At 45.0% G+C, this 20,001-nt stretch overlaps 1 protein-coding gene across 2 annotated transcripts in view; it reads right to left on the bottom strand.

The window, feature by feature from the left end:
• LOC120054208 (tetraspanin-18-like) overlaps positions 1-20,001 on the bottom strand; it is a 100,710-nt gene that overhangs the window by 24,088 nt on the left and 56,621 nt on the right. Inside the window, exon 2 of one of the 2 annotated variants that reach the window (XM_039001668.1) lies at positions 9,316-9,395. The exons of the other annotated variant lie outside the window; for it this stretch is intronic. Coding sequence (XP_038857596.1) covers positions 9,316-9,318 — 3 coding nt within the window. The 5' untranslated portion in view covers positions 9,319-9,395. The remainder of the gene's footprint in view (positions 1-9,315; positions 9,396-20,001) is intronic. 2 annotated transcript variants of the gene reach the window in all.

Raw genomic sequence — 20,001 nt, forward strand, 5'->3', positions numbered from 1 at the left:
GGCCCAACGCTCTAACCACTAGGCTACCTGCCGCCCCATACCAAGACTTATATTATATTTCTCCTTGTAATACTGAGGATGTCTCTCATGTCATCCCTGTTTAAAAGTAAGGTACTATATAGGGAATAGTGTACCATTTGGTACACCATCTGTTCCACATTCTCCATACGATCGATCTGCTCTACAGGCAATAATCTCTGCACTCTACACAGACCAAGCCAGTGATAGTCTCTCAACCCTCTCCCCCTCTTTATGAAAAAGGTAAGAGACACTAACACACAAACTGGCCTCTCTTACAAAATATATTTTATCTCAATGAGAATAACCTGCAAAGGTTACATTTAAGGAGGATGGGGGAGATGGTGAAGAGGAGAGATGGGGAGGGGGAGTTAATGGTAGTGGTTGGGTTCCCTTTCAAAACTGAACACCCTTGGCTGCATGGTGGTTTCTCCTTGAGAGTGACACTTTCAGCTCAATTAATGAAGTGACTCTATTGCCCCCTCCTCCCTCCCCCATCTTTCCTCTCCACCATCTCCCCCATCCTCCCATCTCTCCTCCCATCATCCCTCTCTCCTGACCAAGGACAGTAATGAAGTGACTATTATCCCCATCTCCTCCGTCTCTCCCCCTCCCTCATCTCACCCATCATCTCTCCTCTACGCCCCCATTCAGGACAGATGTACCAGCAGGACAAGGACACTGTGTCTGCTCTGAGCCAAATGGCACCCTATTCCCTATTTGGTGCACTACTTTGGACCAGGGACCAGTCAAAAGTAGTGCACTATATAGGGAATAGGGTGCCATTTGGGAGGTAGCTGTGTCTGATCTGAGCCAAACTCCCCCAGCCACCTTCACCCTCCCTCAACCCCGACCATGAGCCTGCATACCAAATCCTCACCCTCCCTCCCTCACCTCCCCCCACCCTGCTGCTCACCCTCCTTACCCTCCCTCCCTCCTCAAACCCCCTGCCCAGACCATGAGCCATGAGCCTGCATAGCAAGTCATCATTAACCCATCAGACACTGCTGGGATCATGAGGATGGAACTTGACCCCTCTCAAATGCCTATAATTGACCCCTAGGGACCCAGGCTGATTGTCCCCTCTCCACCGTGCAGGGGGAGCAGGTGTGTGTGTGTGTGTATGTGTGGTACATTGTTTGCATCAGTCTGGATACATAAGGTGCACACACCACGTACACACACGGGTGATACTGCTAATACCTCCTGATACGGATGCAGAGGGAGGACCACACACACCTGTAACATAACCCTTCATCTCAATGAAATACTCATTTTCATATTGTAGCACTGACTCCTTTAAAATGTGTCTTAATAAGTATGTACACAATGCAGATAGCCCGTTTAGCCAATGTGCCGGAGCACTGGTTGGTCGGGCCAATTGAGGTAATATGTACGTATAGATAAAGTGACTATGCATATATGATAAACAGAGCAGCAGCAGCGTAAAAAGAGGGGGGGCACACAATGCAAATAGTCCGGGTAGCCATTTGATTACTTGCTCAGGAGTCTTGGGTTGGGGGTGAAAACTGTTGAGAAGCCTTTTTGTCCTAGACTTGGCACTCCGGTACCGCTTGCCATGTGGTAGTAGAGAGAACAGTCATTGACTGCGGTGGCTGGGGTCTTTGACAATTTTTAGGGCCTTCCTCTGACACCCTGGTGTAGAGGTCCTGGATGGAAGGCAGCTTAGCCCCAGTGATGTACTGGGCCGTACGCACTACCCTCTGTGCCTTGTGGTTGGAGGCCGAGCAATTGCCGTACCAGGCAGTGATGCAACCAGTCAGGATGCTCTCGATGTTGCAGCTGTATAACCTGTTGAGGATCTCAGGACCCATTTAGTTTCCTGATGGGGAATAGGCTTTGTCGTGCCCTCTTCACAACTGTCTTGGTGTGTTTGGACCACTCTAGTTTGTTGTTGATGTGGACACCAAGGAACTTGAAGCTCTCACCCTGCTCCACTACAGCCCCGTCAATAAGAATGGGGGCGTGTTCGGTCCTCCTTTTCCTGTAGTCCACAATCATCTCCTTAGTCTTGGTTACGTTGAGGGACAGGTTGTTATTCTGGCACCACCCGGCCAGGTCTCTGACCTCTTCCCTATAGGCTGTCTCGTCGTTGGCGGTGATCAGGCCTACCACTGTTGTGTCGTCTGCAAACTTAATGATGGTGTTGGAGTCGTGCCTGGCCATGCAGTCGTGGGTGAACAGGGAGTACAGGAGGGGACTGAGCACGCACCCCTGGGGAGCTCCAGTGTTGAGGATCAGCATGCGTGGCATATGTGTTGCTACCTACCCTCACCACCTGGGTGCGGCCCGTCAGGAAGTCCAGGATCCAGTTGCAGAGGGAGGTGTTTAGTCCCAGGATCCTTAGCTTAGTGATGAGCTGTGAGGGTACTATGGTGTTGAACGCTGAGCTGTAGTCAATGAATAGCATTCTCACATAAGTGTTCCTTTTGTTCTGGTGGGAAAGGGCAGTGTGGAGTGCAATAGAGATTGCATCATCTGTGGATCTGTTTGGGCGGTATGAAAATTGGAGTGGGTTTGGGTTTCTGGGATAATGCTGTTGATGTGAGCCATTACCAGCCTTTCAAAGCACTTCATGGCTACGGATGTGAGTGCTACGGGTCTGTAGTAATTTAGACAGGTTGCCTTTGTGTTCTTGGGCACAGGGACTGTGGTGGTCTGTTTGAAATATGTTGGTATTACAGACTCAATCAGGAACATGTTGAAAATGTCAGTGAAGGCACCTGCCAGTTGGTCAGCACATGCCCGAAGCACACGTCCTGGTAATCCGTCTGGCCCCGTAGCCTTGTGTATGTTGACCTGTTTAAAGGTCTTACTCATGTTGGCTACGGAGAGCGTGATCACACAGTTGTCTGGAACAGCTGATGCTCTCATGCATGCCTCAGTGTTGCTTGCCTCGAAGCGAGCATAGAAGTGATTTAGCTCATCTGGTAGGCTCGTGTCACTGGGCAGCTCGCGGCTTTGCTTCCCTTTGTAGTCTGTAATAGTTTGCGAGCCCTGCCACCTAAGACGAGCGTCGGAGCCGGTGTAGTACGATTCAATCTTAGCCCTGTATTGACGCTTTGCCTGTTTGATGGTTCGTCGCAGGGCATAGCAGGATTTCTTGTAAGCTTCCGGGTTAGAGTCCCGCACCTTGAAAGTGGCAGCTCTACCCTTTAGCTCAGTGTGAATGTCACCTGTAATCCATGGCTTCTTGTTGGGGGTATGTACGTACAGTCACTGTGGGGACGACGTCCTCGATATACTTATTGATAAAGCCAGTGACTGATGTGGTGTACTCCTCAATGCCATCGGAAGATGTTCCAGTCTGTGATAGCAAAACAGTCCTGTAGTTTAGCATCTGCTTCATCTGACCACTTTTTTATAGACCGAGTCACTGGTGCTTCCTGCTTTAATTTTGCTTGTAAGCAGGAATCAGGAGGATAGAGTTGTGGTCGGATTTACCAACTGGAGGGCGAGGGAGAGCTTTGTGTCTCTGTGTGTGGAGTACAGGTGATCTAGAACTTTTTTCCCTCTGGTTGCACATTTAACATGGTGATAGAAATTTGGTAGAACTGATTTAATTTCCCTCATTAGTCTCCGGCCACTAGAAGCACCGCCTCTGGGTGAGTGGTTTCCTGTTTGCTTATTTCATACAGCTGACTGAGCGCGGTCTTAGTGCCAGCATCTGTCTGTGGTGGTAAATAAACAGCCACGAAAAGTATAGCTGAAAACTCTCTAGGCAAGTAGTGTGGCCTGCAATTTATCACAATATACTCTACTTCAGGCGAGCAAAATCTAGAGACTTCCTTAGATTTTGTGCACCAGCTGTTCTTTACAAATATGCACAGACCACCTCCCCTCGTCTCTCCCGGAAGGTGCTGTTCTATCTTGCTGGTGCAGCGTATATCCCTGCTAGCTGAATATCCATGTCATCATTCAGCCACAATTCTGTGAAACATAGGATATACAGTTTTTGATGTCCCGTTGGTAGGATATTCGTGATCGTACCTCGTCTAATTTATTGTCCAATGATTGCACGTCGGCGAGTAATATTGACGGTAACGGCAGATTTCCCAGTCGCCTTCTGCGGGTCCTCACGAGGTATCCGGCTCTGTGTCCCCTGTACCTGCGCCTCTTCCTCTTGCAAATAACGGGGATGTCGGCCCTGTCGGGTGTTCGGAGAATGTCCTGTGCGTCCTGTTTGTTGTAGAAAATAACTTTATCAAAGGAAGATTGACAGACAGACAACTTTGACTAAACACTCAGGGAATGAGAAGTTCTACAAGCAGATCTCACATGAAGAACGTGTTTAGCTTCAAGCTTCACGGTATGGGACTCACAGAGAGGATACAGTGTTCTCACGGTCAAACTGTAACTCATTTGGATCTGGTTGTTAGGGAAACTGTCTGTGGCTGGCTGGCCAGAGCCCAAATGATGGTTAAAAGCCCAGGTGGAAACATACAATACTGCTACTCCTCTGCCATCAGGCAAGGTACTTTAATTGATTCAGAGAAGGCTATACAATATAGCTCGTATAGATGTAAGATGAGATCTTACAGATGACCTCTGCAGGCGCTGTACTGTACACCAAGACAAGTGGGTAAGATTGGTCTCAGTTATCCGCGCTCAGTAGACCCATTAATCATTTCTATTCATTGTACATAAAATCTTTGTTAAGACTAGAAAAAAAATCAGTAAAGGCATTTGGAGACAAAACAGCTATTGGGAAGAGGTATAATGTGTATTACAATTTCAGAAACTGTAGCATGCCAGTGTACAGTGAACAGTAATCCCCTTTATTGCCTCTAGGGAGCGCTTTTCATGCTGGTACAGTCCCAATGAGTAAGTCCGAGGCCCAAGGATAAAGGTTGTCCTCTGACCAAGCAGCTGACACAGTCCTGAACAATAGTCTGATTTACTAACAGTCTTTCGAGTCTGGATACAGAGTCCTGACCCAGTCGAGAGAGAGAGAACCAGCTTTTGGAACTTCCGTGAGTGTAATGTTTACTGTTAATTGTTATTGTTTATTTCACTTTTGTTTATTATCTACTTCACTTGCTTTGGCAATGTTAACATATGTTTCCCATGCCAATAAAGCCCTTGAATTGAGTTAGCGAGAGAGAGAGAGAGAGAGAGATGAGTCTGATAGAATATATCCAGACCATATGCTATCAACAAGAATGCAGGCCAAGGTCTCTGCCATCTAGCATTTTTCAATTCAATTCAATACAACCTCAGGAGTAAGGGGAAAGATCCTGGCTGATATCCATGCTCGGTGTGGTGGTGATCCTTGTCCTCCTTTGTCTTCTCCCTCCTACTCCTCCCTCCCCCTCCTCCCCCTCCTAGTTCTCAGTCTTTTCCCTCCCCTCCTCCGTCACCCCCCCCTCCGTCTTTTCCCTCCTCCACTTCCATTCCACCCTCTTCCATCTCCTCCTCCACATTCTCCTTCATACAGCAGATACATAGGCTTTGCTCCAGTTCTCACTTAATAGTGTCAACACCTGTATCAGACAGAGTGGAGATAGTAACATGCTCAGGGAGGATGGATCGATTCATAGCCCAGGGATGGCAGACGGTCAATGGGCATTGATCCACTGAATCACCCCCTCTCCTCCTTAGTCCTCTCTCTCTCTTTCTCTCTCTGTGTATGCGGTAGTGTTGAACAATGAACACAAACACATTTGTGGTCTGCTGTGTGGCTCAATTGGTAACAGGATGTCTCTAGCAACACACGACTAGGTTGTGGGTTTAATTCCCGCAGGGATCACAAACACTTCAACACAGAGGCCTGTTAGGGCGCAACCAGTGTGTTCCCAAGGGGGCTGTAGACACACGCATACATACACGCACACACTGGGGCTTTCCATGAGAATGAGCTCTAAGTCAATGTAAATCATGTGTGAAATGATGAGTTGATGTCAATGGGGTATATTATTAGACTGACTGCATTCCTGTTGGGTTCAGACCATTTGAACCGGAATGCTCTGGGAATGGACGTATGGAATGGATTGTCTGCCTAGGCATGTGTTGATAGAATCAATGATTATCAAAGCACACACATCGTTCATTGCATTCCAAACTCCTTTGAATATTGTCCAAATCGAAGAACACACATCATTACGTTGGAACCTTCTCAGAATGACCCACAGCATCTACTATCACAAAACGGTCTTCTGCTACCAAAATCTAGATACTACTGTAATAGCGACCAAGCTAGTCCAGTAAAACTGTCACACCTGCTCCCGCTCTACCTCTCTGGCGCTCGAGGGCGCCAGGCTGCCCTTCATTACGCACACCTGTCACTAACATTACGCGCAGAAGCGCTCATTGGACTCACCTGAACTCCTTCCCTTTGTTGATTGGCCGGTCTAATTGTCTGCTCCCCTGGTTGTTCCCTGTGTCTGCGTTAATGTCGTTATGTGTTTATGTCGAGACGCTGTCCTGTCCTGTTCCACGTCCGTGCTAATTAAATGTTCGCTCCCTGTACTTGATTCTCATCTCCAGCGTCGACCCTTACAAAACCCACTGGGCACAGACATCATTTCAGCGTCTAGTTTTGATTTATTTTTGGTTGAGATTTAGGTGAAAAGTTAGGTGAAAAAAAGACTAAATTCCCTTACGTTGATTTCTTTTTGGAAATCCAATCAGTTTTTCCATGTTAATTCAATGTCATTAGATAGATTTTGTTGTTGAAATTATGTGGAAACAACGAAGATGGAAGTAAACAGCGGCAGAAACAGGTCCTTATAGGGACCTACAACCCCCTCTGCCCAAGAGCAGTATGCACACACACACGCACGCACACACACTTCTGGCAGGGTTATACGTAGAGTGCAATAGAGGAACTGAGACAGATCTTGTTCTAAATAGCATAAGACTCCTAGCTGAGTAGTCAGCCCAGATTGGGCAAACATGTAAACACGTTTTTAGGGGTAAGAATCGACAGTGTTGTTGATGCACTGTGCATACTTTTTAGTCCAAGACTAGGCTTAATCTGTCTGGGAAACTGCCCCTTTATGTCTGTTTTATAATCCCTAAAAAAACAAATACAGAGTGAACATAAAAAAAAGGGGTGAAAATGTAACATGGGACTCTATAACCGTTTTTTTTATCGTAATATCCCCCTGGGATTTTCGACAACATTTAGAAAACTTTCCAAGACTACGAGCTCTGCATAAAAGACTGAGCACGGGCTGAGGTGTTGTGTGCTGTGGGGAGGGGGTGAGAGTGTATTTTGTCTTTGCAGACTAGTGTTTGGCATCTCCACTTAGCACTACCCAATGGGCACACACATGTTTGAATCGACATCGTTTCCTCGCCATTTAATGAAATGACGTTGAACCAACGTGGAATAGACGTTGAATTGACGTCTGTGCCCAGGCGGTAGTTTCTGTTGCTGCAAACAAAGAACTCCAGGGTGAAGTTTCCCCTAGGTACAGATCTAGGATCAGCTTCCCTTGCCCCTATCCTAACCTTAACCATTAGTGAGGAAAATGCTCAACTGACCCAAGATCAGCGTCTAGGAGTAAATTCACCCTACACCAACAAAAGCACAGCACATCAGAGCTGCGGGAGAACTTTAGCGTTAGGAACAGCTTGGATGGCCATTTGTCTAATGAGTGATCACTCACGCGGCTCAGCTCCCTATTACCAGGCCATATGTTAGTTAGATAGAGGACCAGAACCACAGGCCAAACCATGCCTGAAACCTGTTACTGTTACCTTTGCTGGTTTGTCAGCTAAGCCTCTCACCGTGAAGCTTTTTTTTGAAGGGACACATTCATATTCAAGATAGGCTACAAGACAGAGGGATCAGACGGAGTGCACGGAAAGAGAAACGGTCAAAACAACCACAGTGGGGCCTAGTTGTGTTACAGGTTGTACCTTTGAGGGAGTCAAAAACCAAAAGCCTGGAGAAAGTGTGTGTGGTGGGGGAGGGGGGGCGTGTGTTTGTGTCTCAAAAGAAAAAGGAAGATGGCCATCTGCTACGCACATGTAAGTACACCACTTATTAAATAAAACAAGTAAAATTCCACGTGCAAAGTGCATTCCACGGGTCACGTTTATAAGTCAGTGTTCCAAAAAATAATCAAATTAGGAAAAGTTATGGCACACCTGAGAGTTGGGGAACCACTGCTCTAGGCGACCATCTGGAAATGGAAATACATTATTTCATCCATAAAAGTCATCAGGCAAAAACACACACGCGCGCTTGTTTTCTACCTTTTAAAGGGAAAGCTGTATGGTGAAAGGTTTCCATGTCTGTCTACAGGCTACGTTGTGGCTTTGTCTGAAGTCCACTTTAACCTCTCGATCTATGCATGTCTGCTGCCTAGGCGTGCTTGGAATGCTAATGCTATAGAGCTCTATGTCAATAAAGGGTTTAACCCTAACCCACTGCACCGCTGTGACAGGCTGAGGGGTCAAAGCCCACTGGTGGTGTCTTAGTAGGACCCAGCCATCCTTCTCTGAGCTCTGGTGGTGTGCGTAAGACCCATCTATCCCTTGCCATTCCCTTGGTTCATATCAAGGCGCGGATGTACCGTGTGTTGCAATGGAATGCAGACTGTTGGTAATCTCTGTAGAAGGCTTGAGACTCAGATCATTCACCAGAATCCTTCTCCAAGCCTATAAGACCCAGCCATCCTTCTCCAACCCTATAAGACCCAGCCTTCCATCTCCAAGCCTATAAGACCCAGCCATCCTTTTCCAAGCCTATAAGACCCAGCCATCCTTCTCCAAGCCTATAAGACCCAGCCATCCTTCTCTAAGCCTACAAGACCCAGTCATCCTTCGCCAAGCCTATAAGACCCAGCCATCCTTCTCCAAGCCAACTGGTGGTGTGTAAAAGATCCTTGGTCAAACCTCCATGCCTCCTGTTGATGCACGCGCACGTGCATTCGCGGACAAACACACACACACACACACACACACACACACACACACACACACACACACACACACACACACACACACACACACACACACACACACACACACACACACACACACACACACACACACACACCTCAGTGTGCTTGATTAAACTGGGGCTGGAGGAAGAGGATAGCAGTTTGGGCCTAAACACCTCCACAATTCTCTGGGCTAAGATAGACATGCACAGGGAAATAACTGATGTGAGAAAAACACAGAGGGAGAGGAGGCTTTGAGAAATGGGCAATTAAGAAATGGAAGTGCTTTTGAGAGAAAAGTATTAGTCAGGCAAACTCATTGTTGAAGCTATATACTGAGAGATCATGAGTTGAGATTTGGATGGAAGTGACAGAAACATACCATGAGTTTCTGTTTCTGCTTCTTCGTTCAGATGAAGCAGATGACTTCTCTGTTTCCCCTCCTCTCCTGTTTTCATTTAGCTGTGGACATAAAGACGGACACAGGTCAGAGGTCATAGATCACGTGCAGAACCCTAATGGTTACAGTTTCTCTATTTTCACTCAATTACAGAGAAACTGTCTATAGAACAGGCATGAAGAACATGTGCTGAACAACAACAATGACAGTCAGTTTCTCTGTGCTGAAAACCTGTAGGACCCGGGTATTAAGAACAACAAAAGTATAAACGTAACATGTAAAGCGTTGGTCCCATGTTTCATGAGCTGAAATAAAAGATACCAGAAATGTTCCATACGCACAAAAAGCTTATTTCTTATTTCTCTGCACAAATTTTTTAATATCCCTGTTAGTGAGCATTTCTCCTTTGCCAAGATAATCCATACACCTGACAGATATGGCATATCAAGAAGCTGATTAAACAGCATGATCATTACACAGGTGCACCTTGTGCTGGGGACAATAAAAGGAGCGTGCAATTGGCATGCAGGACTGTCCACCAGAGCTGTTGCCAGATAATTGAATGTTCATTTCTCTACCATAGGCCCCCACCAACATCGTTTTAGATCATTTGGCAGTTCATCCAACTGGCCTCACAACCGCTGACCACGTGTAATCACGCCAGCCCGGGACCTCGACATCCGGCTTCTTCAAATGAGGGATCGTCTGAGACTCTACGGCTGGCCATGCTTTTTAACCTGGCTACCCCTACCCGGTCAACTGCCCGGCACCCTCCACAGCAACCCGTCAAAGCCCCCACCATTTCTCCTTCACCCAAATCCAGATAGCTGATATTCTGAAAGAGCTGCAAAATCTGGACCCCTACAAATCAGCCGGGCTAGACCCTGTCTTTCTAAAATTATCTGCCAAAATTGTTGCAACCCCTATTACTAGCCTGTTCAACCTCTCTTTCGTATCGTCTGAGATTCCCAAAGATTGGAAAGCTGACGCGGTCATCGCCCTCTTCAAAGGGGGTGACACTCTAGACCCAAACTGCTACAGACCTATATCTATCCTACCCTGTCTTTCTAAGGTCTTCAAAAGCCAAGTTAACAAACAGATTACCGACCATTTCGAATCCCACCGTACCTTCTCCGCTATGCAATCTGGTTTCAGAGCTGGTCATGGGTGCACCTCAGCCACGCTCAAGGTACTAAACGACATCATAACCGCCATCGATAAGAGACATTACTGCGCAGCCATATTCATCGACCTGGCCAAGGCTTTTGACTCTGTCAATCACCACATTCTTATTGCCAGACTCGACAGCCTTGGTTTCTCAAATGATTGCCTCGCCTGGTTTACCAACTACTTCTCTGATAGAGTTCAGTGTGTCAAATCGGAGGGCCTGTTGTCCGGACCTCTGGCAGTCTCTATGGGGGTGCCACAGGGTTCAATCCTTGGACCGACTCTCTTCTCTGTATACATCAATGATGTTGCTCTTGCTGCTGGTGATTCTCTGATACACCTCTACGCAGACAACACCATTCTGTATACTTCTGGCCCCTCTTTGGACACTGTGTTAACCTCTCTGGGGCAGGTGGGACGCAAACGTCCCACCGGCCAATAGCCAGGGAAAATACAGCCTGCCAAATTCAAATAACATGATATAAAAATCAAACTTTCATTAAATCACACATGTAAAATACCAAATTAAAGCTACACTCGTTGTGAGTGTCAGATTTCAAAAAGGCTTTTCGGCAAAAGCATAAGATGCTATTATCTGATGATAGCACAACAGTAAACAAAGAGAGCATAATTCAACACTGCAAGCACGACACAAAACGCAGAAATAAAATATAAATCATGCCTTACCTTTGACGAAATTCTTTTGTTGGCACACCAATATGTCCCATAAACATCACAAATGGTCCTTTTGTTCGATTAATTCCGTCGATATATATCCAAAATGTCAATTTATTTGGACCGTTTCATCCATAAAAACACAGCTTCCAACTTTCGCCAAGTCACTACAAAATATATCAAAAGTTACATGTAAACTTTACCAAAACATTTCAAACTACTTTTGTAATACGACGTTAGTTATTTTTAAATGTTAATAATCGATCAATTTGAAGACGGGATGATCTGTGTTCAATACAAAAAGAAAACAAACTGACGCAACTTTTTTCGTAACGTGCCTCTTCTCAAAAAATGTACTTAATGTGACCCTCATTTACGATAGCCCTACTTCTTCACTACACAAAGGAATAACCTCAACCGATTTCCAAGGACTGGTGACATCCAGTGGAAGCGGTAGGAACTGCAAGCAAGTCCATTAGAAATCTGGTGTCTCTAAGAAATCTCATTGAAAAGACAGTAACATCAAAAAAATACAAATTCTGAATGGTTTGTCCTCAGGGTTTTGCCTGCTACATAAGTTCTGTTATTCTCACAGACATGATTCAAACAGTTTTAGAAACTTCAGAGTGTTTTCTATCCAAATCTACTAATAATATGCATATCTTATATTCCGGGGATGAGTAGCAAGCAGTTGAATTTTGGCATGCTATTTTTCCGAAAGTGAAAATGCTGCCCCCTGCCCTCAAGAAGTTAACTAACCTCCAGACGAGCTTCAATGCCATACAACTCTAAGTTCCGTGGCCTCCAAATGCTCTTAAACGCAAGTAAAACTAAATGCATGCTATTCAACCGATCACTGCCCGCACCTGCTCACCCGTCCAGCATCACTACTCTGGACGGCTCTGACGTAGAATACATGGACAATTACAAATACCTAGGTGTAGGGTTAGACTGTAAACTCTCCTTCCAGACTCACATTAAGCATCTCAAATCCAAAATTAAATCTAGAATCAGCTTCCTATATCGCAACAAAGCATCCTTCACTCATGCTGCCAAACATACCCTCGTAAAACTGACCATCCTACCGATCCTCGACTTCGGTGATGTCATCTATAAAATAGCCTCCAACACTCTACTCTACAAACTGGATGCAGTCTATCACAGTGCCATCCGTTTTGTCACCAAAGCCCCATACACTACCCACCATTGCGACCTGTACGCTCTCGTTGGTTGGCCCTCACTTCATACTCGTCGCCAAACCCACTGGCTACAGGTTATCTACAAGTCTCTGCTAGGTAAAGCACCGCCTTATCTCAACTCACTGGTCACCATAGCAGCACCCACTCGTAGCATGTGCTCCAGCAGGTATATCTCACTGGTCAGCCCCAAAGCCAATTCCTCCTTTGGTCGTCTTTCCTTCCAGTTCTCTGCTGCCAATGACTGGAACGAACTACAAAAATCTCTGAAGCTGGAAACACTTATCTCCCTCACTAGCTTTAAGCACCGGCTGTCAGAGCAGCTCTCAGATTACTGCACCTGTACATAGCCCATCTATAATTTAGCCCAAACAACTACCTCTTCCCCTACTGTATTTTTTATTTTATTTTGCTCCTTTGCACCCCATTATTTCTATTTCTACTTTGCACATTCTTCCACTGCAAATCTACCATTCCAGTGTTTTACTTGCTATATTGTATTTACCTCGCCACCATGGCCTTTTTTGCCTTTACCTCCCTTATCTCATCTCATTTGCTCACATTGTATATAGACTTATTTTTCTACTGTATTATTGACTGTATGTTTGTTTTACTCCATGTGTAACTCTGTGTTGTTGTATGTGTCGAACTGCTATGCTTTATCTTGGCCAGGTCGCAGTTGCAAATGAGAACTAGTTCTCAACTAGCCTACCTGGTTAAATAAAGGTGAAATAAAAAAAAGACCAGCCACCCGGACAGCTGATGAAACTGTGAGATTGCTCAACTGAATAATTTCTGCAAAAACTGTCAAACCGTCTCAGGGAAGCTCATCTGTGTGCTCGTTGTCCTCACCAGGGTCTTAACCTGACTGTAGTTTGGCGTCGTAACCGACTTCAGTGGGCAAATGCTCACCTTTGATGGCCACTGGCACGCTGGAGAAGTGTGCTCTTCATGGATTAATCCCGGTTTCAACTGTACCGAGCAGATGGCAGACAGCATGTGTGGCGCTATGTGGATGAGCGGTTTGCTGATGTCAACGTTTTTAAAAGAGTGCCCCATGGTGGCGGTGGGGTTATGGTATGAGCAGGCATAAGTGTCTGTGTCTGTGCATTTTATCAATGGCAATTTGAATGCACAGAGATACTGTGACGAGATTCTGAGGCCCATTGTCGTGCCATTCATTCGCCGCCATCACTTCATGTTTCAGAATGATACTGCACCGCACCATGTCGCAAGGATCTGTACACAATTCCTGGAAGCTGAAAATGTCCCAGTTATTCCATGGCCTGCGTACTCACCAGACATATCACCCATTGAGCACGTTTGGGATGCTCTGGATCGAGGTGTATGACAGCATGTTCCAGTTCCCGCCAATATCCAGCAACTTCACACAGCCATTGAAGAGGGTGAGACAACATTCCACAGGCCACAATCAACTCTATGTGAAAGAAATGTGTCGTGCTACATGAGGCAAATGGTGGTCACACCAGATACTGACTGGTTTACCGATCCACGACCCTACTTTTTTTCCCTAAGGTACTTTATCTGTGACCAACAGATGCATATCTGCATTCCCAGTCATGTGAAATCCATAGATTAGGGCCTAATGAATTTATTTCAATTGACTGATTTCCTTGTATGAACTATAACTCAGTGAAATGTTCGAAATTATTGCAAGTTGCGTTTCTATTTTAGTTAAGTGTATAAAATAAGCCTCTATAAGGCGGTTCAAATGGTGAGATTTGGCGAGCCAATCACAGAGACTGCGCCAGCGTTTTACCCATGGGAATATTACGCTGATACTCAGCTGGAGGGAGAAATAGAAGGGGACAGAGAATAAAAAATGCATGCAGCTGCCGCCTCAAATAGTTCCAATCGTGTATGTGTCTGTGCCTGTGTCTGTGGCTGTGCCTGTGTCTGTGCCTGAGCCTGTGTCTGTGCGCACGCATGCGTGTGCGTGTGCGTGTGTTACCAGTCAAGTACAATTATAATGCCTGCCGCCAAGGTAGCCTGGAGGGTAGGAGCGTTGGGTCAGTAACCAAAAGGTTGCTGGATCGAAACCCAGAGCTGATAAGGGGAAAGGTATCCCCCTTGAACCATACGGTTCAGTTAATTGGTCCTTTATTTGTGTGTAACACAGTCTCTCTCTCTCTCTCTTTCCTCACACTGGTTCTATCTGATGCTAACCTTGATTAGGATTACCATTATTTCTATCTCTACTTTGCACATTCTTCCACTGCAAATCTACCATTCCAGTGTTTTACTTGCTATATTGTATTTACTTCGCCACCATGGCCTTTTTTTTGCCTTTACCTCCCTTATCTCACCTCATTTGCTCACATTGTATATAGACTTATTTTTCTACTGTATTATTGACTGTATGTTTGTTTTACTCCATGTGTAACTCTGTGTTGTTGTATGTGTCGAACTGCTTTGCTTTATCTTGGCCAGGTCGCAGTTGTAAATGAGAACTTGTTCTCAACTTGCCTACCAGGTTAAATAAAGGTGAAATAAAAATAAATAAAAAATGAGCATCTCATGCATTATACATAGGTAAACTAGCATACATTGCTAAATACACGTTGCTAGCAATAACTGACTTGTCAAAATGGATATTCAACTTAGTGTGGCTAATGAGCCTCAATGCTTTTAACTTTTCCTACTTTGCTCTTCTGTTCTTTTCAGTTTGCTTTCTTTGCCACAAGTGTCTAAGTTAGTCCCGGCTGAAAATAATTATATGGCAGCGCAATGGAGAGCCAACTACATTACTGCTAGTAGCTATTCCTGCCTGCTTGAACTATTCTATTCTGATGGAATGACACTTTGGAGTGGATTTCAAAGTGATTGACTGGCTTTGACAACTGTACCGTCAAATATCTACAGATAGAAGCGCTAGCTGTCTGTGGAGACATTCTCCCCCATTAGATGTACAATTCCAGGCTGTGTGTATTCTACCTCTTACAGACGCTGGAATAGAATGGAGAATCATAATGTCCCGAGAGTATTCCGGAACCAAAGCCTAAGCCATCACTGTCGCCATCATCATCCTTCTATCCTTCCACACCATATTGCCAGCAGTATTCTACAGAACCAACAAGACACCAAACTGACACTTGCAGCTCCCCAACCACCCATAGAACAAAAACAAGAACACACTCACACCAGCCCCCATATAGCATATGCACACGCACACATTTTGTGATTACATCTACACATCTACACAATGCAATCACAGCCTGAGTAGGTAACTAAGCGAGGAAGAGAGATGCTCCGAAATTATACACTGTTATCACAGGGTTTGCACTGTGAGACTCTTCACAGTAAACACCCAGGGAATCAATAAACCTCCACAGTCGTACAGAGGATATAGAGGCACACATCTACAGTATGTGGAACCAAAATCCATCTGTAGGAGAGCAACAGAGGTGTTTTAAACCAATTTTACAGCCTACTTGTTTACAAACAATCCAATATCATCGGCTCTATTTGCTTCCTGGACAGACAGACAATAGATCTGTCTCTCTATCAGGCAAGTCTATCAATACCTAACCCCCCCCCCCCCCCCCTCCCATATATCAACAGCAGCCATACTTAGAAGTGTGTACTGAAACAAAAGGGGTCAAAGTCTACCTATCCTGCCAAGCTGGAAGCAAAAAAGCCTCTCCAATGCCCTGTGCTTAGTGCTATTGTGGTTGGCAGGTAGCCTAGCGGTTAAGGGCATTGGGCCAGTAACCGAAAGGTCGCTGGTTTGAATCCCCGGGCTGACTGGGTGAAAACTTGGCCGATGTTCCCTTGAGCAAGGCACTTGACCCTCATTTCTCCAAGGTTGCGGTCAATAATGACTGATCCTTAGCTGTGACCACACTCTCTGAGGATGTCTCGGGAGGAGTGGGATATGCAAAAAAAAAACACATGTATAATACACACATGAAATAGGACACAGGAAAGCACCCACCTAATTAATATCTGCTAGAGTAGCTGGTGGAGAGAAGGCAACAGTAGAGAGGGTCTGCATTATTTTCAGATCTCCATGGTAACCTTGCACAGGGGGAAATTGGAGCACCAATAGGATCAGAGAGAGAGACTCAGCAAGGCGGCGGCATCGGATGTATGTTACGTGGGGTGAGGGGGAGATCGGCAACCTTTGCACACACACACACACACACACAGCAACAACTAAAGGGTGGCGGTATAGTAGAGATCCTTGCCTCGTGGGAGACTAGAAAGGCCAGGCCATTGAGGGTCCGAGTGAAAGAGAGAAAATAGAGAATGAAAGACTTCTACCACCAGGCAATAGGTTTCATCTACATCCACTCAACATAAACCCTTTCAAGTAGGGCTTCTAAATCCCTTTTACACGCCAATCGTTGACATTTAAGCATCGACCGCTGTGTGAGAGATTTACAAATCAAGCCTGTAGGTAATTGAATAGTGTCTGTGGATATTCAGGCTCTGAGTGAGTTTATTGTTGCATCTACTGTCAGACTCATTGAAAATCGGCTGTGGAGTACCAGAAGGATGTGGTTCGGGACCTTGTTCGGGATCTAATGTCGTCTTACACACTTTGATCATCCTACCTCATTTATGTCAGGGCACTCCTATGCAGAGGGCCTTGCAATGTGACAATACTTCGATCTTACAAACGGCTAAGCGCTCTTCAATCACAGGCTTCGCTTCTCTTTTTGTCATTCTTTGAAAAGTACCAGATGACTTAGACGTAGATAGAAGAGGAGTTAAAGCCCAATAAATGATTTCCATTCCATGTTTGTTATGGGATCACTTCCTCTGACTCTGAGCGTTGTCCATCCACCCCCATCGCTTCGCCTCTCGCTTCTCCTCTTCCTCTCTGTGAACACTGACCCGCTGTTGGACGAGCGAGCTACACCCAAAGCAGGACATCTATTGCTGTAAAATTATGACTTTTAAGAACCAGCTCCACAGCCACCAAACAACCTTAAGATTCTGACAGATCGTAGGGCTCTGGTTAAAAGTAGTGCACTATAGGGAATAGGATGCTATTTCGGACACAGCCCAAAGAGCAAAAGAGCAGAGCAATAGAGCAAGAGCTTTTTCAGCTATGTTTCTCCTGGATGTCACAGGTTTTAATGAGCAGAGTGCTGAGACAGACTTATGGCTCTTTTAGCAGATCCAGATTTATTGATCTACAGTGTATAAATCAACCGCCCAGGACAGACGGACAGGGATAAACTGCTGAGGTTGGAGGTTCAATCCCCACACACATCTGATTGAATCAGAAAACTCATCATTCATTTACCTTCCCCTCTCTTTGGTCATAGCTCTCAATAGATTGGTAAACAGTGAGCACCTTGGGTAAACAAATGGGTAAACCCTAACTCAACAAACACATATCTAGAATAGTAGGTGGGTAAACCAGATTCACAAAATAAAAAGGTGTGTTTCCGCAACATCACTGTCTTCTCAGGCTTTCATTCCAGTTACATATTGAACTCAATCACCCATCTTAAATTATTCTGATTGAACTCATTACGCTGTCCTCTGTCTTCTCAGTGTTAATGTTTTGAGGGGCGATGGGAAACCTGAGAGATTGCAGATGCTGGCCTTCTAGGCAGAGTTGCAAAGAAAATGCCATATCTCAGACTGGCCAATGAAAAGAAAATATTAAGATGGGCAAAAGAACACAGACACTGGACAGAGGAACTCTGGAGCAGTGGAAACACGTTCTCTGGAGTGATGAATTACACTTCACCATCTGGCAGTCCAACGGACAAATCTGGGTTTGGCAGATGCCTGGAGAACGCTACCTGCCCGAATGCATAGTGCCCACTGTAAAGTTTGGTGGAGGAGGAATTATGGTCTGGGGCTGTTTTTCAGGCTAGGCCCCTTAGTTCCAGTGAAGGGAAATCTTAACGCTACAGCATACAATGACATTCTAGAGGATTCTGTGCTTCCAACTTTGTGGAAACAATTTGGGGAAGGCCCTTTCCTGTTTCAGCATGACAATGCCCCTGTGCACAAAGCGAGGTCCACACAGAAATGGTTTGTCGAGATCGGTGTGGAAGTACTTGACTGGTCTGCACAGAGCCCTGACTTCAACCCCATTGAACACCGTTGGGATGAATTGGAACGCTGAATGCGAGCTAACATTACTAACTGCCCAACATCAGTGCCTGGCCTCACTAATGTTTCTGTGGCTGAATGGAAGCAAGTCCCCGCAGCAATGTTCCAACATCTAGTGGAAAGCCTTCCCATAAGAGTGGAAGCTGTTATAGCGTCAAAGAGGGGCACAACTCCATATTAATGCCCATGAGTTTTGAATACGATGTTCAACGAGCACGTGTCCACATACTTTTGTGTATATATATACATATCGTGTAAATGCTTAAAAACATACCCATTTTTACCCATATACACATATCGTGTAAATGGGTAAAAATTAAAAATCAGACACTGAATATCCCTTTGAAAATGGTGAAGTTATTATTTACACTTTGTATGGTGTATCGATACACCCAGTCACTACAAAGATTCAGGCGTCCTTCATAACTCAGTTGCCAGAGGAAGGAAACCACTCTGGGATTTCACAAAGAGGCCATTGGTGATTTTAAAACAGTTACAAAGTTGAATGGCTGTGATAGGAGAGTACTGAGGATTGATCAACAACATTGCAGTTAATCCAAAGAAGGAAGGAAGCCTGTACTGAATAAAATATTCCAAAACATGCATCCTGTTTGCAATGCACTAAAGTAAAATTTTAAATAATGTGGCATGAAATGAACCAAATGCCCTGAATACAGGACATGTTTGGGGCAAATCCAACATAACATATCACCTAGTACCACTCTTAATATTTTCAAGCATGGTGGTGACTGCATCATGTTATGGGTATGCTTGTCATCAGCAATGACTAGAGAGTTTTCTCTTCATAAAAAGAAACGCAATAGAGCTAAGCACAGGCAAAATCCTAGAGGAAAATCTGGTTCAGTCTGCTTTCAGACACTGGGAGAAAAATTCACCTTTCAGCAGGACAATAACCTAAAACACAAGGGCAAATATACACTGGAGTTGCTTACCAAGATGACACTGAAGCCTCATCTCTCTCTCTCTCCCTCTTGTTCCTTCTCTCTTCATCTATCCATTCTCTCTTCATTCATCGTCCATCAGACAAACAGACTAAGTGGCCTAGTTACAGTTTTGACTTAAATCGGCTTGAAAATCTATGGCAAGACTTGAAAATGGCTGTCTAGCAATGATCAACACCAACATGACAGAGCTTGAAGAATGTGCAAATATTGTACAATCCAGGTGTACAAAGCTCTTAAAGTCTTACCCGGAAAGACTCCCAGCTGTAATCGCTGCCAAAGGCAATTCTAACACGTATGGACTCGGGTGTGAATACTTATGTAAATGAGATATTTCTGTATTTTATTTTAGATACATTTGGAAACATTTCGTAGGCTGCCGCAGCTACGACACATTTTACCAAAATGCATTTTTATTTTACTTGACACATACCAGAAGCACGAACATGCATTTAAATGACTACAAAAATGACATTATTATACAGACATTATTATATTATTATTATTATATTATACATTATCAGTCACATAGTGACTCCATGTCTTTCATGTGCATATGTAATAAATAC

The sequence above is a fragment of the Salvelinus namaycush genome, chromosome 9 (assembly GCF_016432855.1).
Source record: "Salvelinus namaycush isolate Seneca chromosome 9, SaNama_1.0, whole genome shotgun sequence".
NCBI classification, from domain to species: Eukaryota; Metazoa; Chordata; class Actinopteri; order Salmoniformes; family Salmonidae; genus Salvelinus; species Salvelinus namaycush.